The sequence below is a fragment of the Thrips palmi genome, unplaced genomic scaffold, assembly GCF_012932325.1.
Source record: "Thrips palmi isolate BJ-2018 unplaced genomic scaffold, TpBJ-2018v1 HiC_scaffold_1, whole genome shotgun sequence".
Taxonomy (NCBI): Eukaryota; Metazoa; Arthropoda; class Insecta; order Thysanoptera; family Thripidae; genus Thrips; species Thrips palmi.
Window position 1 is genome coordinate 4233313 of NW_023144620.1, and position 18467 is coordinate 4251779.

Here is an 18467-nt window from a genome sequence, read left to right on the forward strand (position 1 = left end):
TATAACGCCGCGAAACAAGAAAGAAATGACCGAAAGAAAAATGCATTTGCAACGACGTCTCTCTCTCTCTCTCTTTCTCTCTCTCTCTCTCTCTCTGTCTCTGTCTCTCTCTCTCTCTCTCTCTCTCTCTCTCCTCTCTCTCTCTCTCTCTCTGTCTCGTGCAAAAACACGCACACACACAAGCGTAGGCACGCAGACGCACGCACACAGGCGCGGCACTGACATGCTACAATCAAGCGCGGGTGGCGCGGCCCGGCCCGGCCCAAACAAATGAGGGCGGAATATGCAAACGAGAAAGCGCACACTCATCCGCGCGGCGCGTCAGCGCGGGGTCAGCACATCCACCCACGCAAAAAAAAAAAAAAAGGAAACCGAATTCGCTCGGACCCCCACGGCTCACGCCATGGCGGCTCTATTCTCGATCCAGCCAATCACCGCCTCGTCTCGTACACGACGAGCTGCTGTTCCCGGGGTACTACAAGTAGTGGCTGCTGGCGGTACACGGTGGCTCCTCGGTGGACGTCGTCGTCGGCGACCTCGCTGACCTCGCCAAGTGCGGCCGCACCGCGCACCTCGGCCGAGCGAAGCGCCGCCAGCGCCAGTCACGCCGGGGCCCCGCTTCGCACTGCTTCGCACCCCACCCCACTGCTCCTCGCCGGCAAGCACACCGTCTCGCACGCGGCACGCACGCCGCAGCCCCGCACACGCGGCGGTAATGGAGTTCTAGTCTCCAGGGGCGGCGGGGAGGGGGGAGGGGCGTCCGTGTTCCAGCGGGCACCGTGGCGGTCCAGCCCGGGCCCCTACTGCCCCACATTAACCAATCGACCGCAGGCTGGCCCTTGGGCGTGGCGCGGCGTGGCGCGGCGCGGCGTACGGGTCCCCGAGGGCGCCGTCGGCCAGGGCGGCGGACGGCGGTCGACGGCGAGCTCTTGCTGAATTAGTGAGGCGAGGCGCCATCCGCGGCGCTGGCCGACGGGCCGCCGCCCCCGGGGACCGGAGACGGCCAGGACGGCTGAGGCGAATATCGAAAAGGCATCGGCGAGGCGTCCTCGTGCTCCTCGGGGGGCTTGGTGACGTCGTGTTGACGCCGCCACGGCACGCGGCGCAATTCGGCCGCGCTATCCGAAGTAAGAGCGCAAAGCGGGTCCAACCGGATAGTGGCCGTTAAGGAAGCAGATGCGGGACAGGCCAGCTTGTGCTGCTTAAAGACCGAGTGAGTTCGAGTACCCGTTGCCAAGCGAACAGCTCCGAGTACCCGTTGCCAAGTGAGTAGCTCCGAGTGCCAGCTCCGAGCGCCCGGCGACGTAGGCAACCGGCAGGCTTTGCGCGCGCGCGTGCACCGGGTTGCCTATCGCCAACCCCGCAGGCGCCCCGCCACCAGCTGGTACGCCACCGGGCCGCGCGGGCTGGGGCGCGCCACCACGCGCCGGGACCAAAGTTTGCAACTTTATGGGTAACCTTTGACACCCGCGGCACAGCGGGCGCGTGGCGAGGCGCAGCCCAGCGCGGTTTGCACGGATTTCCTCGTCGCGGTACAGGACCTCCGCGCACTTGCCGGCTGAATGGCGGGGTGGGGCGGGGCGTGCCAATCTCCCCGCGGCCCCGCCAACAAACGGACTCCTCTTTTGTCCGCGTGATTGACTGCCGGATTTATTTGGGCCTCTTTGTTCCACAAACGCCACAGGAACCGACGGGTCGTACGCCGCGAAGCCGCGATAGCAAGATATTCCACGCCGGCCGACGGACAGACAGACAGACAGACAGATAGACAGGCAGACAGACAGACAGACCGCTTGGTGGCACAAAGAGCATGGCGAGCGCCGAAATCACGATTTTCAGACTTTTGTCATCGTTTTGATTAACTTTGCGACAACACTGCCCTCAAACCATATACTCACAAAATAAGCGAGTGATTTTACCCCTGGTCGTCTCTGCACTGTTTTCGCGGAAAGACAATGAAAACCTTCGTCGGCGAGCTCGGTGCGGTCGCTTTGGGGGCACTTCCGGGCACTTCCGCTTCCGGCCTTCCGGCGACGCACTGCACTGCCCGTCGTGCACGTCAGCAGGGACGACGCGCCGTCAGACTACACACCTCTCCGCCGATAAATAAACACGCCAGGCGAGCCACGCCCCGCCACGCCCCGCCACGCCCCGCCACGCCCCGCCACGCCCCGCCACGCCCCGTTCGGCGAAAGCACCCCACCACGCCGTCACCGGCAGCCAACGCGACGGCGAAGCAGCCAGGACAGAAACCATCACGTCGTTACAGCTCAAACTCCCAAACGCGTCTTGGAGCTGCGCGAGGATGTTCGACGACCCCGGGCCACAACCCCACCCCACGCAGCAACATCCCTTCAATCCATTTCCGGCGGGGCTCCAGGCTCCAGGGCTGAGGACTCCGTCATCAACCTCCGGCCTGGACAATCCATCTCCCCGGGCGACGCGCGCTGAGCGCTCAGTGCCGGCTAAGGCTGCCAAGGCCAGGGCACTGGAGCGCACTTCTGGAGCGGCCCTGGAGCAGCGCTGGAGAACCTGGGCGGCGCTCTTCACGCGTCAAAGGCCTAAAGACCGGCCACGCGTTTTTGCTGCCGTTTGCCGTGTTTTTCTCCGCTGGAGATAACTCTTTTGTTTGCATGCCTTCCCTTTTTTTTCGGCGAACGTTGAAGTGGCCGATTTTTTCCCCCCCACGGCATTAGAGAGGCCGGCTGGTCGTCCGGCGGGGCTTTGGCGGAGAGTACACGGTCGTAGCGCGGCGGGCGGTCCGGCGATAAGCAGAACCCTTTGTCACTGCTCTCCCTCTGCGGCCGCGCCGCACTGACCACAGCAGCGCTTCACGGGGAGAGACGCGGCAAAAACACGCAAATCTGCTCCACGTTGTCGCGCGTCGCTGCGCGTTCGACGGGCACCTCAACCGCCGCCACCGCGGCGGAAAGGGCGCACTGCGGAAGTAGCTCCAACTACTCCCCCTCTCCCCTCCGAAGAGTGACCTGCCGCACTCCCTGGAGAGCCACGCCCCAGAGGGCGGGTCACGGGCTCCACAGCACAGCGCAGGCCCACCACCCCTTATGCCCTTATCGGCCACAAATACCGCCACGCCCCGCCACGCCCCACCACGCCGACGACGACGACGAGGTGCACCAACCGGAGAGCCGCGCGAGAAAAAGATTCCAGCTGAGTCCCGAGCCAAACAAACGACAAAACGATCGCGTAAAGTTGTTACCACGGCGCAGGCCGGCCGGGCGTGAGGCTTGGCCTGAGGCGCCTCGGCCGGGGATGGAGTGCGCCGAGATGTGGGTCACGGCGTCCCGGGGGGCGCCCGGTGCCCGCACCCCTCCGAGAGCCAGGCCCGCGCCAGGCCCGCGCGGCGTGGAGCGCCTGCAAGATGCAGGGTAGGCCGGCCCGCCAGGCGCCAGAGTCGCGCGGCGCTGCTCAGGCTGCAGGCGCCAACTGCCTCCAGGGAGCGGAGGAGCGCAGGACAGCCTCCAGGGCCTCCAGGGCCTCCAGGGCCTCCAGCGGTCATCAGTCTGCAGCGCGGAAACCAGGGCAGGCCTTGCAGGGCGCGGCGCGGCGGCGCGGCGCGGCGGCGCGGCGGCGCAGTCGGTCGAGCTCATAAATTTTGGCGCACTAGGTCATCCAAACAGGGACGGCGGGGACGGGAAGGGACGGCCCTTGACAAGCAGGACACCCTGCCCAGCACTGCCAAGGGTCGAAACGACCCTGCATACACACAGCAACCACCAAACCCTTTCCCTCATCTCTCTTTTCCGCTGTTGTGGCGGCTGTGTTGTGTTGCTTTTGCCGCTGCAGCAGGGCGGGCCTCTCTTCGAGGACGTCAAAGAACGTGGGAGTGAAAGGCACTCAGGCACTGCATTGCGGCTGATTTACCTAACCCGGCCTACACTGCAGTCGGCCTTTCCGGGGCCAAGGCGAAGGCAGGCCCAGCCTAGCCAGCCGGGCGGCCAAATCGATTTAGATAGCACACACAGGCAGGCGCCTTCAATAAGCTGAGTGTTGACCGGTGATGCCACACCGTGCCGCACCCCGACGGCGCCGGACACACGCGGGCCACACACGCACACCGTATCTCAGGCCGGGGCCCAGCCGGGCACGCCGTGTCTGGAAGTCCACTCCGAGCTCGACTCCGAGCCACGTCCGAGCCGGTCTAGTGCACGGGACACGGACCGCTCAGGGCCCAGGGGACGCTGTGAGTCGCTGGGGGCGGGGCGGGGTGGGGCGGCCCAGCAGCCCTCGGACTCGCCCTCGGCTTGGAAAGGAGGGACCCAAAGGGGCTCAGCGGTTGGCAAGGAGGCCCAGCTATACCATGGTGCGTTCGAGCAAAGCGCGACGATGCCGGCAAAGTCCGCGCCGACAGTCCGCTTTATGCGCGGGGCGGGGCGGGGCGGCCCGGCGCCCACAACAGATCTGCTGAGCCGGGAGATACCTCGGCGGCGGAGCTCGGCGGCGCAGCGCTAGCGCCAGTGGGGTTGGGAGGGTTGGCCACCGACCCCACGGCGTAGCAAAATGTAGGCCAGGCGAGCTGGAGTGGGTGCTGCGGGGCGGGGCGGGGCGGGGCGTGGCGGGGCGGGCCAGGGGGAGGCGAGGCGGCGGAGAGACAGAGAGAGCGACAGAGAGCAGCGCCTCGCACTGCCAAAACAGCCAAGGTGCTTCGCCGCGCTCCGTGCACTCCCCTGCTTTGGCCTCGGCCAGCTTCAGCCCATTTTCCTGCTCCGGGCGAGATCTCGAATCTCGAATCTCGGTTCCTCTCGGCCGGCGATCGCAAGCGGTCCGCCGCATGGCCATACCATGAGCACGATGGGGTCGTCCGTCGCGGCCCGCCTGGCCCAAGGCCTGGCCCAAGGCCTGGCCGCACACCCCGGCGCCCCGAGGCCGCCCCGAGGCCGCCGTCAAAGGGTCGAAGGACTCCGGCGGCAGATGGAGGCGTCACGGCGTCACGCCCTGGGCGGGGGAGGGCGGGCGGGGCGGGTACCACTTCGCAGGGGTCGTGGGGGACATCGGGTCAGCCACTGAGAGCTGGTGTTGTGCAGAGGCACGCCTTGCCACGCCGCGCCGCCTGCCGGCCAGGCATTTCACACGAGAGGGTAGGGTTGCGGGGGGAGGGGCCGGGGGTCGGTCGGGGGCATCGCATTGGTCGCAGTTCAATTATTCATGACCCAGCAGGGGCTGCTGCGGGGCTGCTGCGGAGGGGGGGGGGGCTGTAAAACGGGGAGGGAGGCTGGTGAGTCACCGCGACAGTCACGCAGGTAGGGTTGCCACCACTCGGCCCGACCCGGCCGGCCGGCGAGAGGCAAGTCCACAGTCCACCGCGTCCCACCGCCACATGGCCGGCGGGCCGGCGGCGTCGCTCTGCGTTTGCTTTCGATACCGGCCGGGACTCGAACCCGTGACGAGGCATGACAGGCAAGGCGAGTGATACGCGTCGCACATGTCGTTGGTCAATGCCAAGGACAGCGGCGCGCGACCACGGCGACGTCCTCGGTGACGTCCACGATGACGTCCTCGGTGACGGGGCTGCCAGCTCGGCCGGGCCGCCGCCTTATTGCGGGTCCTTATTGCTGTTTGCTCACCTGGCAGCCGGGCCGCCAGCCCGAGAAGCCAGCCCGAGCAGCCAGCCCGAGCAGCCAGCCCCACAGGTGTATGACACGACCGTCCTCGGCTGTGTAATAACCAGCACAGGTGTGCCATCCCTCTACACCTCGCCCGCCCCGCCCCGCCGCACTACGTCGAGTACACGGCGGCGGTAGCGCGGCACCTGGCCGTAACAAAAACGTCAACATGAGCCCCAGAGTCGAGGCGGGCACTCGCTTTCGGCGCAGCAGCCATCGCCACGCAGTGCCACGCGGCCCCCTGTTAGCGAACTGAAGAACGCGGGGCAGCCTGCTTGGTTTGAGCCGCGCCGCGCCGCCGGTTCAAAACACGCACTGAACCCAAAGGTACACAGCGCACACTCGCAAAGAATGAGTGCCCATTAACTACCCCGAACCCATATGGCACACACTGCCAAACTAAGAAAGGGGGAATGGACAATTAAAGCCGTCTAGGAAGGCAGAGGCCACCTTTTCCCCCTCTAAAGGTAGGCAAAAAGTGCCTCTTTCCCCTTCAATTTAGACGGGCTCTTGATCCCCCGGCGGCCACGGCCAAGGTGACCCCAGTGCTGCACTACGCCACGTCGCGGCCTCGCGGGCATTCACGCCACTGTTTTGGTTGGACAGAAACAAACAAAGGCGACTGGCGAGAGACTGCTCCCACCCTCAGACTCTCACTTGTTGGCCAAGATCTCTTTTCTTCCCCGTTCCTTTTTTTCCCCTCGGTCAGCCATCGCACAAAGTGGAGGGCTGACTTCCGGGCCAACAACAAACAACTATCAGTTTGGGGGCTCTGCGATTCCTCCAATGGCGGACAGGCAGACAGGCAGCCCGTCCCCTCTGCGGTGGCGTGGTCCTGGTCCTGCCCCTCTACTTCGTGTCTGTCTCCTTTCGCTCAGCTCCGCGCTCCGCGCCGCCAGGACGCCAGGACGGCAGGCCGACGGCAGGCGAATCCATCACATCCCATCCTGCCAGAACGCTTCCGCCCACACGCACACGCGCCTATCTCCCCCTCTCGCTCACACACACACTGGCAAAGAGAAACACACAAACGACGGCAGTTTACCGCCGCGGAGATATCGCCCGGCTTCGTGATCATGACAAACGTCCGAGGCAGCCCGGGCAGGGCAGAGCAGCTCACCCCGCTAATGGGTGCCATCACGTCCCCGAATTCGAGGGGGGGGCACCCAAGGAGCGCAGCCAGCGCAGCCAGGGCGTCCTTGCGAGTCCCCAAAGATACGGCGCCGGAGTGGAGCATTCCCTGAGGGGCGTGGGGGCCACGGGGGCGGGGGCTGTGGGGGCTGGGTGTCGCTCCGGGGGGCGCCGCCGGCAGGCAACGACCAAAGTTGTGCACGTACCGCTGATATCGGCTTAGCGCCGACGCCGCCACACGCGGGGCGGTGGGGCCACACGAGGGGCCGGAGGCAATGCCACCACACGTGGGGCCTGCCTGCCTGCCTGCCTGCCTGCCCCCGTGTTGACGGCTGCAGCAGGCTGGAGTCTCCCCGCTCTCTTTCACGGCCTCCTCTCAAATGCATGGGCTAGGTTATCTACCGCGTGCCGCGCGGCACACTGGCAGACGTTTGAGGGCAGTGGGGCACGGCAGGGCGGCAGGGCTGGCGCCTCGGCGTCGCGGCAGCGTGACACACTGGGCGGGGGTAGTTGCAGGGGGAGTGGTTGGGGGCGTCCTTGCATCCTCATCTTTGAAAGAAAAACAAACAAGCGGGGGGCGTGGGGCTCTCGGAGAGGCGGGGCGACGAGGCGGACAGGAGAAAGGGGAATCGGAATGGAGCCAGGACCGTGCCAGCGCGGCCAGCAGCACGCAGTGACGTCAGCGACGTCAGGGAGCAATCCAATCAGCGCCGAAGCCGAGTCAGTGTTCCAGAGTGTCCTCCACGGGCTTAAGTAGGTGCCTTCAGCGGGGCCTTAAGCGCGCCTTAAGCACGCCTTAAGCAGCGCGCCGTAAGAAGCACCGCCTTCAGCACCGCGTTATGCAAAGTAGTCGTGCTGAAGGCCGTGTCCCAGAGGGCAAGCCTTTGAGGCGAGCCAGTGCACAGTGGGCCAGAAGACCGGTGGGGGCGGCCAAAATTCTCGATGTATTTTGAGCTCCACAGTCGCTAAATGGGACTCAAACCGAACGTGTGACCCCACCAATGGATTGCTCTCCGAACGAGGAATCCATAAGTGGGGTCACACGTTCGGTTCGAGTCACAATTAGCGATTCTGGAGCTCAAAACGCGTCTAGAATTTTGGCCACCTCCGCCCACTGTGCAGCGCCCCTCCGTAGAATCTTCTGCATCGAACGGAAGCAGCACTGCAAGGAGAGGCGCCCCGCGAGGCGAACCGGCGAGGGAGACGCGGATTGAAAAACAGCGCCTACTTTGCGACGCCGACAGCAGCCTCCCCGCGCGGCAACGCCGGGAAACGCGGAGGGAGCGGCGGAGGGGGATAACTGATAACCCTGCGAGGGCTGCAAGTCCAGTCGCCGGGGGCCACCGCCGGGGCCTTGGCCGGGGCCAGGCAGGCAAGGCGGCAAGGCTTGGGAAATAAAGCCAGAAAACAGATTAGAGCCACTCGCCGAGAAACATTATGGCGGGGCTAAGCGTGACAGACGACGCGGACTCGCAGTGGAGCGGCGGAGCGTCCCCGGACGGTCGTCCAGCCACCACTCGAATTAAGCTCGCGAGGATATTGTTTGCCGGGAAAGGCGGAGTGGATGACAAATTCCACAATCGCCGTTGGGTTAAATTAGCGCTAAAGCTTTTGGCGGACCATTTTTCTGCAGGAGGTTAGTTGTAACGTCACCGAGCGTGAGCGTCACTGTGAAAATCGTGCGCCGGACGGCAGGTGTGTTCGCTGCTACGCGTAGTACTCATTTACACGACCATTCTACACACAAAGGCACACTACTAGTGCACTGGCTGACAACACAGACACGCGCACACACACGCAGCGGCGCACACATCCTGTACAGTGTGCTTCCTTCCGCGTGGCGCCGCGCAGCGACACGGGTAGCGCCACGATATAGTGCTCCACTCCCCATTCGTCTGCGCGACGGCCCTCACAACTACCGGCTCACGAAAAGGAAACAGGAGCAGCAAATCTGCACACACCCTCCGCCGGGCACTCTCGCCTCCCCTAGCGCGTACCAGTGTACCAGCGACGGGGAAACACGTCATTCCTAGTGCATCCCTTCGATTGCCCCCCCCCTCGGATTGTTGTCGAGTCGTCCCGAAGTGGACAGCCAATGGGAGAGCTAGACGCCTCGGCGCAACCTTACACCGGCGGGGAGCAGGCTTTAGGACTGGGCCTCGTGCCAGCGGACTGATTCCGAGTGTGGGGCGTCTCTCGCAATCTCTCTCTTTCGCACTCGTGGAGTGTGCCGCACGGGTGGGAGAGAGACAGGCCGAGGGGACGCGGGACGCTCAGCCTGCAGCGTGCGCGCGCCGGGTTCACCGACACTAGGCCCGGTGCAGTTTACCTTGCGAACGGCCTGCATTGAGGGGGGGGGGCTGCTGCAGCGTCCGATGCACCACCGTCCGACCCCGCCGCCATCATGCCAGAGGGAAAATTGAGATAGGCACGTCTCAAAGCCCTTGCAGCTTGCATCAAGTTTGGCGGCGCGGTGTGGTGCGGCGTGGTGCAGCGTGATGCAGCCAGGCGCAGCGTGCACGAGGGGGCCTCGAGGACCTGCAGTGGGGCGAGCGTCGGCCCCGGTCCGCCCTGCACGCCCCGCACGCCCTGCACCGCCCTGCACACTATGCACGCCGCGTCAGCACTGTTAGCAGCGCGCCAACAACAACAAGAGCCGTAAGAACGAGCACGACTCGGCTGACGTGGTGCCGGCGTCGCGGGGCGTGGCGTGGCGGGGCGTGGCGTGGCGTGGCGGAGCGTCGCCGTCAGCAGTCGCCGCTATCGGCCCGGCCGGCGCCACGCAGCGCGACGCTCAGCGACACGCACAAGAAAGGCTTGCGCGAGGCCCGAGGGCATGAAGGGTGAACATGGAGGCGCGGAGGGCAACCGAGCGTCGCAGACTCCGGGAGGGAAGCTCAAGTCCCGCGCCAATAGTGCTGGTGCAAGCGATGCACCGCCTTCCAAAACTTTCCCCCTCTTCGCCTTCTCCGGTCCCTGGCGGCCGACACATACATCGGGGCCTAAGCCGGGCTCGGGCACCTAGCCGGGACGACGGACGGCGGCATCAAGGCGAGGATGACGGCGCCGAACTTGATGGCGGCGGCGCGGAGTGGGGGGACAAGAGGACAGAGGAGAGAGGGAGAGAGAGCAGGGCGAAGTTAAACAACTTGAGGGGGCATGGGATCCATATGGTCTGGACGAGAGTGTCCGGCCGTCTGTCCGGGAGCGCGGCCCCTCCCCAGCATCAATCTCACAGCGGCCGGCGGACGGACGGACAGACAGACAGACAGACAGACAGACAGACGGACGGCATGTGGGCTGTGGGCGTATGGCGGCGGCGATCATTGTAGTTGCAGCTAGCTAGCGGCGCAGCTCCGCAGTGCCGAGCAGTACTTCAGCGACTTTAGTGCGGCCCGGTGGCATTTACGACGGTAACGGCACAGCCATGCCACAGCCATGCCACAGCCATGGCACAGCGCGGACACAGGGAGCTGGCCGGCGAGGACCGGCCGGCAGCGCGCTAAAGGGCCGAAAGGACACGGGGGTGGCGGGGCGGGGCGGCCAGACGCACACAAACAAACGACGGCCACCCCGCGGCCAAGAATCCAGATTGATCCGAATGCAAAGAGGTCGTCCATCCACCGGCTCGGCCCGCTTGGCCTCTGCGATGTCTCGGCGCCCCCCGCCGGGCCCCGCCCCCGGTCGTGACATTTCAAGTGTCAGCTCCCCCCTCCCCCTCCCCCCTCCAATCCACCCCGCGAAGAGCCGCGACGTCATGACGCGCTAATCGCCGAGGCTCCGCTCGATACTCGGTCCGTCATCGCGGACCTCGAGGACGCCGCCGACCCGCCGTCGACCCGCCGCCCGCCGGACCAGCGGAGCGGCGGAGCAGCAGGGACGACCCGAACCGACGACGCCGACAACAATTTGCATAAATTCGCGGAACAGTGTGGGCCAGGCCATCCAGGCCATCCTGCCCGTCCAGGACTCGGGCAGGGCGGGCAGGGCAGGGCGGGCAGGGCCCGGGGGGGACTTGTTATTTCTATAGTGGGGCTCGGGGTCCTTTCTCGGCTGAATGGAAAGACGGGCCCGCGCCCACCTACATTCCAATTCGAGCGCCGCCAAGGTGCGCGAGTGTGCGTGTGTGTGTGTGCCATCCGGCGTACTCCACACAGTGGTGTGGCAGCGCGGCCTTCCCTTCCTCAACGACATAACAAGCCACGGGCCAACAAAAGCCAGGCGCCACGGCGTGGCACGGCGCGGCACGCCGAGGGGAGGCATCACTTCCTGAGCGAATTGGACGGGGCAGGTTGGATCCGAACTTCGCTTTCGACGCTCCGCCTCGATCGCACTCGCGGGGGGCGGGGAGCTCCGTCGGCGTGCGAGAGAGACAGGGCGACGCGGGCGCAGTTCGGAATAAGACTGTACAGGCAGGGCAGGGGTGTATAACGACTCGGCAGAGCCCGGCGAGGCAAGGCCCTTGAAGGTGCCCAGCCCAGGGCTCGGCGCGGCGGATTTATTTTTCTGGGCCATTGCGCGGCCTAACAGGCATCCGTCTCACTCTGTCTCATTAGCATGCTCTGTGTGCCGAGCAGCCAGGCGCAAGAAGGAAAATAAAAATCACTCGGCCAGTGGGCACGTAAAGCACAGTGTGTTTCGGCCCGAGAGAGAGAGAGATAGCAAATTATCGGTCTTGTGGACGAGCTGGTCTCGGGCCGGCGGCGGTGGAGCGAAGGTTCGGCCAATAGCGTGTCTCAACGGAAACCCATGCACCTGCACTGTGCAAGTTGATTTTCCCTGCGTGGGGGAAGCCCTGTGTATCCAGCCAGGTGCGGCCGAGCGAGCGCCCAGCCCGACCAGGGCCGACCCGGCCGGGCGCGCAGATTGGGCGATTCGATCCCGGGCCGAGCCTGGCCGAGCCTGGCCGTGCCGTCGTTGGGATCATGATCCCGGCTCGCCGATAAGGAACCGAGTCTTCCGGAGCAGCAGCACACTCACGTCGATCTGTCTCTCTCGCACTCGTGGGGCTTCTCCTATGCAGGTGCGAGAGAGACGGGGCGACGAAAACGAATCTCTGCAGCGCGTGGCGCGCGTGGCGCCGGTAATGAATGACGACGAGGCGCGGCACCGCGGCACCACGGCACCACGGCCACCACCGGAACAAGGAAGGAGCACGCCAGGCCCGCCAGGCCCACCACGCCCCCCACCGGCCGGAGCAACATTAACGGCGTAATTGGTTCATCGGCCCCAGCCTGACGCGCACCGCGCACGCGTCGACGAAAAACTAGGCACACCACGAGAAAAACCGTTACCAACTCACTTTAATTTTTTCAAATTTGACTTTTTATTTGAGTGTGTTTGATTTTCGACAGTTCCGATGGCTGCTGCAGAGCGTGCGACTGCACCCATCGCTCTGCTCTCCTCTCACTCGCACTCATGGGGCGGCGGCGGTGTTCCCTGTGGGAGCGAGAGAGACGGAATCAGTCCGCAGCGCGCGCCGCTTGAAAACGAAAGCTGTGCGCTGCTTTCGTTTCACGCCGCCGGCTCGGCTCCGCGAGTTCCAAGCGCCAAGTCCAAGGGCGCGCCGCCACGGCCGCCCGGTCCACACGCAGCGCGGCGCGGCGCAGCACGCAGGCCGTCGAACCGAACCGCGCCGTCACGCCGCGTCCAGCACAGTCACTGCCTCGCCAGCCCAGACCCGTGAAACGCGCGCCAAACGGAGAGAAGCACACGCTTTTTGCAGTGTACTCGACGTACACCGCCGCGCTCGCCGCCACGCGTGTCACGCGCGAGTCGCCTGGTCGTCCCACACGCGGGCACCGCCGCCCCGCCCCGCCCCGCCCCGCCCCGCCCCGTCTGGTGACCCGCGCCGCGCCCACCGTCCCACCGCGCCGTGTGATGTACATCCACGCGCATCCGTCCCGTCCAGGCCGTCCAGGCCGTCCAACTCGGAAGACAGACATCGTCGTTTCACCGGCGATTTTTCATTTTTCACCCTTTTCCAACGCAGGCGCGGGATGAGCCAGTCGAGGACACCCCGCGCGGAGTACGTCCTCAATGTACGTCCTGGAGCGGGGCGTCCACTCCGTCTGCCTCTCTCACACCGACCCAGGGCGCCCTCTGAGAGCGAGAGAGGCGCACCTCTCGCTCGGAATCAGTCTGCTGTAGGCCGGAGTAAGGCCAATTCTTGCGCCGCGGCTGGTCATTCCGCCTCGGCGTTTTACGAGCGCCCTCCTCAAAGTGGTCACTAACGGTCACTAATTCGAGGAAGTGGATTGGCTCTCGAAGCCAGCCACCCCCACCTGTCGCGAGCACTTCCCAACGACAGCCACCACTGCACTGCGAATCGATGGGGGGAGGGAGAGGGGTGCATTGCACCGCCCGAGCCGCGGGCGCCAATCAACGCCTCGTCTCTCTCGCACTCGAGGGGCGTTCGCGGCGTGCGTGCGAGAGAGACAGCGAAGGGTGCGATATTTGCGCACGCACAGGGCGCGTCGTGGCGGCGGGAGACGACCTGCACTGTGGGAAGACCCAACCAGCCCCGGTAAAATAGCGTTTTTTTATCAATTTGTGTTTGTGCTGTCGCCTTGGGAGCGAACCTCCTTCCAACTCGCCGCGACGGGCCGTTCCTCATCACTGCATTACCTCTTATTAACGCCCCCTCCCTCCCGCCAGAACTTTCTTATCAACTTCTTCACCGCCGCCGCGTCTTTTTTGTTGTTTATTTTCCATCTTTTGTATTTTTTACCTCTTCGCGAGAATTAAGGCTGTCGGCAAAGCGTCGTCGCGAGAGACCTCGACAAAAGAGAATAAAAGTTTGCGGCGGGGAGGAGGGGGGAGAGGGCGCTAGGTGTAGGATAGGCGTGGCGGGGCGGTATTCATGCTTGATGACGCCATTCATTGCATCGCGGCGATCGCGGCCCCAGCTGGCCGGGCCGTGGCGAGCCGCGCCAATTGATCCGGACTCCAGCCTGCTCCATGGAGCCTCCAGCCCGCTCCAGCCCGCTCCAGCCGCGGCGAACAAACAGTCGGATTAATTCAATCCGAACGAGGCGCCCCAAAACGGGGGGCGCCACAAACCGCGGTATTCCATCCATTTCCATTTTATTTCATTTCACTTTATTTTTCACGGTTGCGGAGCAACGTTGCACGGTAAAGAGTGGGGAGTCAAAGGGGGATTTAAATTATCCGCCAAGCAAATTTAGGTACGGACCCCACGTCGGAAGTGCACTGCAAAAAAATGGCTGCAGGCAAACGGGCCGGACAAAGAAACGCCGCGGGCTGCGACGGGGTGCGACGGGGTGGCGGAGAAAAGTGGGACTGAAGCGCCAAAGGACCAGGAGTAGCAAACCGAGAGACGGGAGGGAAGGGGAGGTGGCGCCAGGGGAAAGAGAGGGAGAGGGAGGGGAGGGCAGGGTCAGAATGGAGGTCAGCCAGGGGAAGTGAAGGGTGGGGAGGGCGGCCGGCCGGCCGGAGGGGAGGGAGGGCTGCATGTAGATGAAGAAGGTGACGACAACTGATAGTGATGAGGGTGGAGGGAGACAGGAAATTATGTACACAGCCAGCGAGAGAGAGACGGGGATGGCGGCGGCGCCCAACCTTACACTACACCCCGGCGTCGCTCCGTCCCTCTCGCACCCCTGCGGGACGCCCCGTGAGTGCGAGAGGGACGGAGCGAGGGAGGCTCTTCGGAACGAGCCTGCAGGGGAGCGCGGCGCGGCGCCCGCCCCAGCCAGTGTAATGGCCCCAGCTTCTGTTACACGGACACCCATAATATTAGCCATCCGCCGGGAGCGCCGGGACGCCGGCACTGCAGGTCACGCAGGAAGCGGATGCCGGCGGAACTTCGACATCTTGTCAGGCAGTTTCTTTCATTTTAATTTTGCAATTTTGATTAAGTACAGCTAGAACCCGAACGAGCTGCACCCAGAGAGAGGCCACGCGGTCCAGCCAGTGGGAAGCAACGCTGCCTGGCATTTCATTTGATGGCATTTGATGAAAGTTGGAAGTGAAGGGCAGGGCTGTGTTGCTTCGAGACGGCCTGTGCGGCCTGTCCGCTGTACAGTCGGATACACATGGACGAGCACCTCGAGCAGCGGGTGCGGGTGCGGGCTGCGGGCGGCCTGGGCGCCACCCCAGCACCCCTACCCTTGCTCCCACCCCTCCCACCCCTCCCACCCCTCCCACCCCTCTCACCCCTTCGCCGGCACCCACCCACCCCTCCTACCCTCCCACCCGAGGCAGCAGCACCACCACCCCACCCTCCTCACCCCGTGTCCTTCCATTTCTGCTGCAATGGGGGAAAAAAGTACAGTGGTTGGAAAAAGTGAGTCGAAGAGCCCACTGCGCTCCTTGTGAAATAATGCACCTGAATTAAATGCAGGAGTCATCGCCGTCACTGATTATTCAAGAGAATAAATTGAGAAAGATGGACATTGGTATTTAAAATCTGAACCTAACGCAGGGATGGAGTAAGATTATGCTGAGAAGTAGTATGAGTAGCAATAAAACCCATTTAAGCAAATGGATTTCATACGAAAGTTTCAAGCATTTTAAAAAACATCATAACAGTTTAGGTAGCTTTGTAATCAAACAATCTGTGATAAAGAAGCAGTAACATGTCTTGCAAACATCTCAAACCATCAAAAACTAAATTAAAAGGCTGATCCATCAATGAATGAAATAATGTAAACAAAGGCAAGTTACTAGATACTTATATTTTTTCATTACAAACAATCATAACAGAGTTATATAAAAAAAGACAGAACTTCAAATATTCTAATAATCTACAATTAATATCAGAAATATTAACTAATAAGCCTCAAAATTGATGAAACGTGTAGAGATGTGGGCACAATTAATACAAATCAACAACCTCATTTTATTTTCTTATACTAAATAAAACTGGGCAAGACAATCATTGAAGTAAGGAGACGATGGAAGTGATACTCCTTATTAGCAGACGCAAGTAGTGTCAACTATAAAATAGAGTATTTTGTTCCGAACTAGTGAATGTAATTATCTGGTTGGTTGTAAACACTCACCGTCTTTGGACTTGGCGTCCGATTGAGACTTCTTGTCCACTTGTCCAAACATATTCGCGGTCACATTCACTAACACAAGTGTCCCATTCAATATTAATTCATGTAACGGCGAGATTCATTTCGGTAAATAAATAAATCACTGAAAGAAAGCGAGCACGGCACACACTTGCGGAACACCGAGCGCCATACTGAATGTTTCGTTCAAGTTCCGCGCGGTGGCAGCACCTGTCTCAGCCACAGCCTTGTGTAGGGAATGAAACGAACTTCTCTTTCTCTCAGCAGCAAAGCCAAGCAGACGATTCTAACCACGTGTGCCAATATTTAAACTATGTATGTTACGAATTCTTATTTTGAACTCATAATTCGGGGTTATTATATGTTTAAGATAAGTGTTTGGCCGAGGCAGTCTTATTGACAGCTTGAGAAAATGATGTCAGCTGAAACAGCGATGACCTCTGATGTTGGAGCAGTTGAATCGGGTAATGAATCTCATACGAAACTTTGTGATTATTTATTGGAATTTGAATACAATTGATCCTACTCGTCTAAGACTTGTAAGACAGACACTCAGAATTTCAAATTTAGCTCAGAGTTAAAAGGACGAAACATGTTTTCTTTGGTACATCGATTTCAAGATGCTTGAAAGTTATTCATACGCAGAAAGAATGAAAGCCTCACTTAAAGAAACCTCGTGACAGTGAATCTTAACTTTAATGTAATGTTTCTGCCTTCCAGGCTAATTCACTGCAACCTGGTTTGGTGTGTTGTGTATTCTATCAACAGAGGAATCATCTGTTGGCCTTAAACGTACTAGTTCTCTTTTCTCGGGCAGTGTCATATGGCACCGTTAACCACTAACAATTTAGATTTTTGAAGGAAAGTAATTTAATTTAATGAAATGCATCAGTTTCCCTATATCTACTTGATAGAACTTACAGAGTAAGTGAAGTTTTTCTCTTGACACACTCTAGAAGTGCAAAGTGGGACCTACCCTCAAGCAATGTCACAAATTTAAATTGTTAAGTCTACCTTCATTTGTAAATCACTTTACTGGCCAGATTTTGCAATTTGCCAACCTACTTTGATTGAAACAAGCTCTTGTATGTTCTTGGTTTTCTTTAGTGGAACAGCCAAATGAGATAACAAATCATTGGCTCTATACTATAATTGTACAGGATTTAAACACCTGATGTAGTACTGATAGTCCTGGGGCTTTTCAGTCTTGAGGAAAGATGATATTGGCATATAGCTCATGTAATGTTGCTATAAAAGTTATCCTTGATTTGTTTCCACTGGTGTATGGTAACCCTTCAACAGCTAATTTAACAAATTACTCTTACCACTTACTTTAAATATTAATTTTATAAGAAAATTCTTACATCAACAATATGGACTATACAACAACTTTAATACATCAACTCCTGCCGACTTCAAAAATTACTATAGGTACAATAAGTTAGGTATGACTAGACCATTGTAACAGAGTTACTTAGAACAGGACATCTTATTACAACACATTATTAAAACATCTACATCAAATCAAAACAAGAAAATGTGATAGAGAAAGAAATTAGATATTATCATTCTGTCTAGTTCAGGATATTAGTGTAATTCTCTAACTTTGAAAGCCACGTTTAACAGTAATACATAATAATCCACAGGAATGAAAAAAAAAACAGGTTTTTCATCCATTTATTTTCTGGTATTATGACCTTGCCACTGGCAGTTAAAAATATGGAGAAATAAGTCTTGAAGGCAGGTTTTGAGCTCACCCACAGAAATGCAAGGAAGGAATGTGAGAGTAATTATTGGAAGATTCACTTTGTGTGTATTGCAGCTCTTATTTCTTGTCAAAGTGTTCCAATCAGTAAAGATACTTTTCACATACGCACACATACACATGCACACACAGTAAGAAGGAAGCATGTTAAAACAGACCTTCAAATTTTTTTTCTATTTCACTTTAGCTTCCAAAATCCATTTCTCAAATTTACTTTCTTTCAACTTTATGATATGAAGATGAAATAGTATCAAGAAAGAAGGATGAGGACGGACGAGAGACACTTATTTTTTTTATAAAAAGACTAAAACATGTCTCTATTTTTTAACACAAATGACTCCACAACTCAAAGCCTCTTCCTTAAAAATTGGTTGTCCATTTAACTGAGGCAACTGAATTTTACAAGCTGGCAGTATCCAATTTTGTCAAGGACTTCATCACTATGCCCTTCAAAAATCAATTGCCATAAGGACTAGTATCTCTCAATATCTCGCTAGTTCCTACTGTTCTTCATCATCCATTAGTGTTTTTAAAAAGTCTTGATACTCATCTTCATCAAGAAAATCATCATCTTCCTCACTTTCTTCTGTCAGTTCAATACTTCTTCGCCGTCTTCTGTATAGATTTGGATTTACAGCTTCTATGCACAGAACAGCAAACCGATGATTGCAAGTAAACCGTTCTTGAGCTAGAAGCTTCCCTCTTAATAGTGATGATGCAAGTCCAACTTTGTCAGAACTGTCTGAATGCCAAGAATCACAATATGCATCCATTGCACGCTCACCCAACATGTGAGCCCCATGCCATACAACTTTCTCAGGCCTAAAAATAATAATAAAATATTAAAATTTATAAAATACCTTTCCCTGTTGCAGTCTCAGTTTGCAATTTAGTTTGCAAGAAGTG

General features: G+C 59.2%; 2 protein-coding genes across 2 annotated transcripts in view; both read right to left on the reverse strand.

Moving 5' to 3' along the window:
- LOC117644128 (cyclin-dependent kinase 14) overlaps positions 1 to 15988 on the reverse strand; it is a 70023-nt gene extending 54035 nt beyond the window's left edge. Inside the window, exon 1 of the mRNA XM_034383369.1 lies at positions 15782 to 15988. Within this exon, the coding sequence (XP_034239260.1) occupies positions 15782 to 15833 (52 nt within the window). The 5' untranslated portion in view covers positions 15834 to 15988. The remainder of the gene's footprint in view (positions 1 to 15781) is intronic.
- A 289-nt stretch (positions 15989 to 16277) lies between these two features.
- Positions 16278 to 18467, reverse strand: part of LOC117644149 (collagen alpha-1(XVIII) chain) — a 73831-nt gene continuing 71641 nt past the window's right edge. Inside the window, exon 31 of the mRNA XM_034383414.1 lies at positions 16278 to 18383. Coding sequence (XP_034239305.1) covers positions 18062 to 18383 — 322 coding nt within the window. The 3' untranslated portion in view covers positions 16278 to 18061. The remainder of the gene's footprint in view (positions 18384 to 18467) is intronic.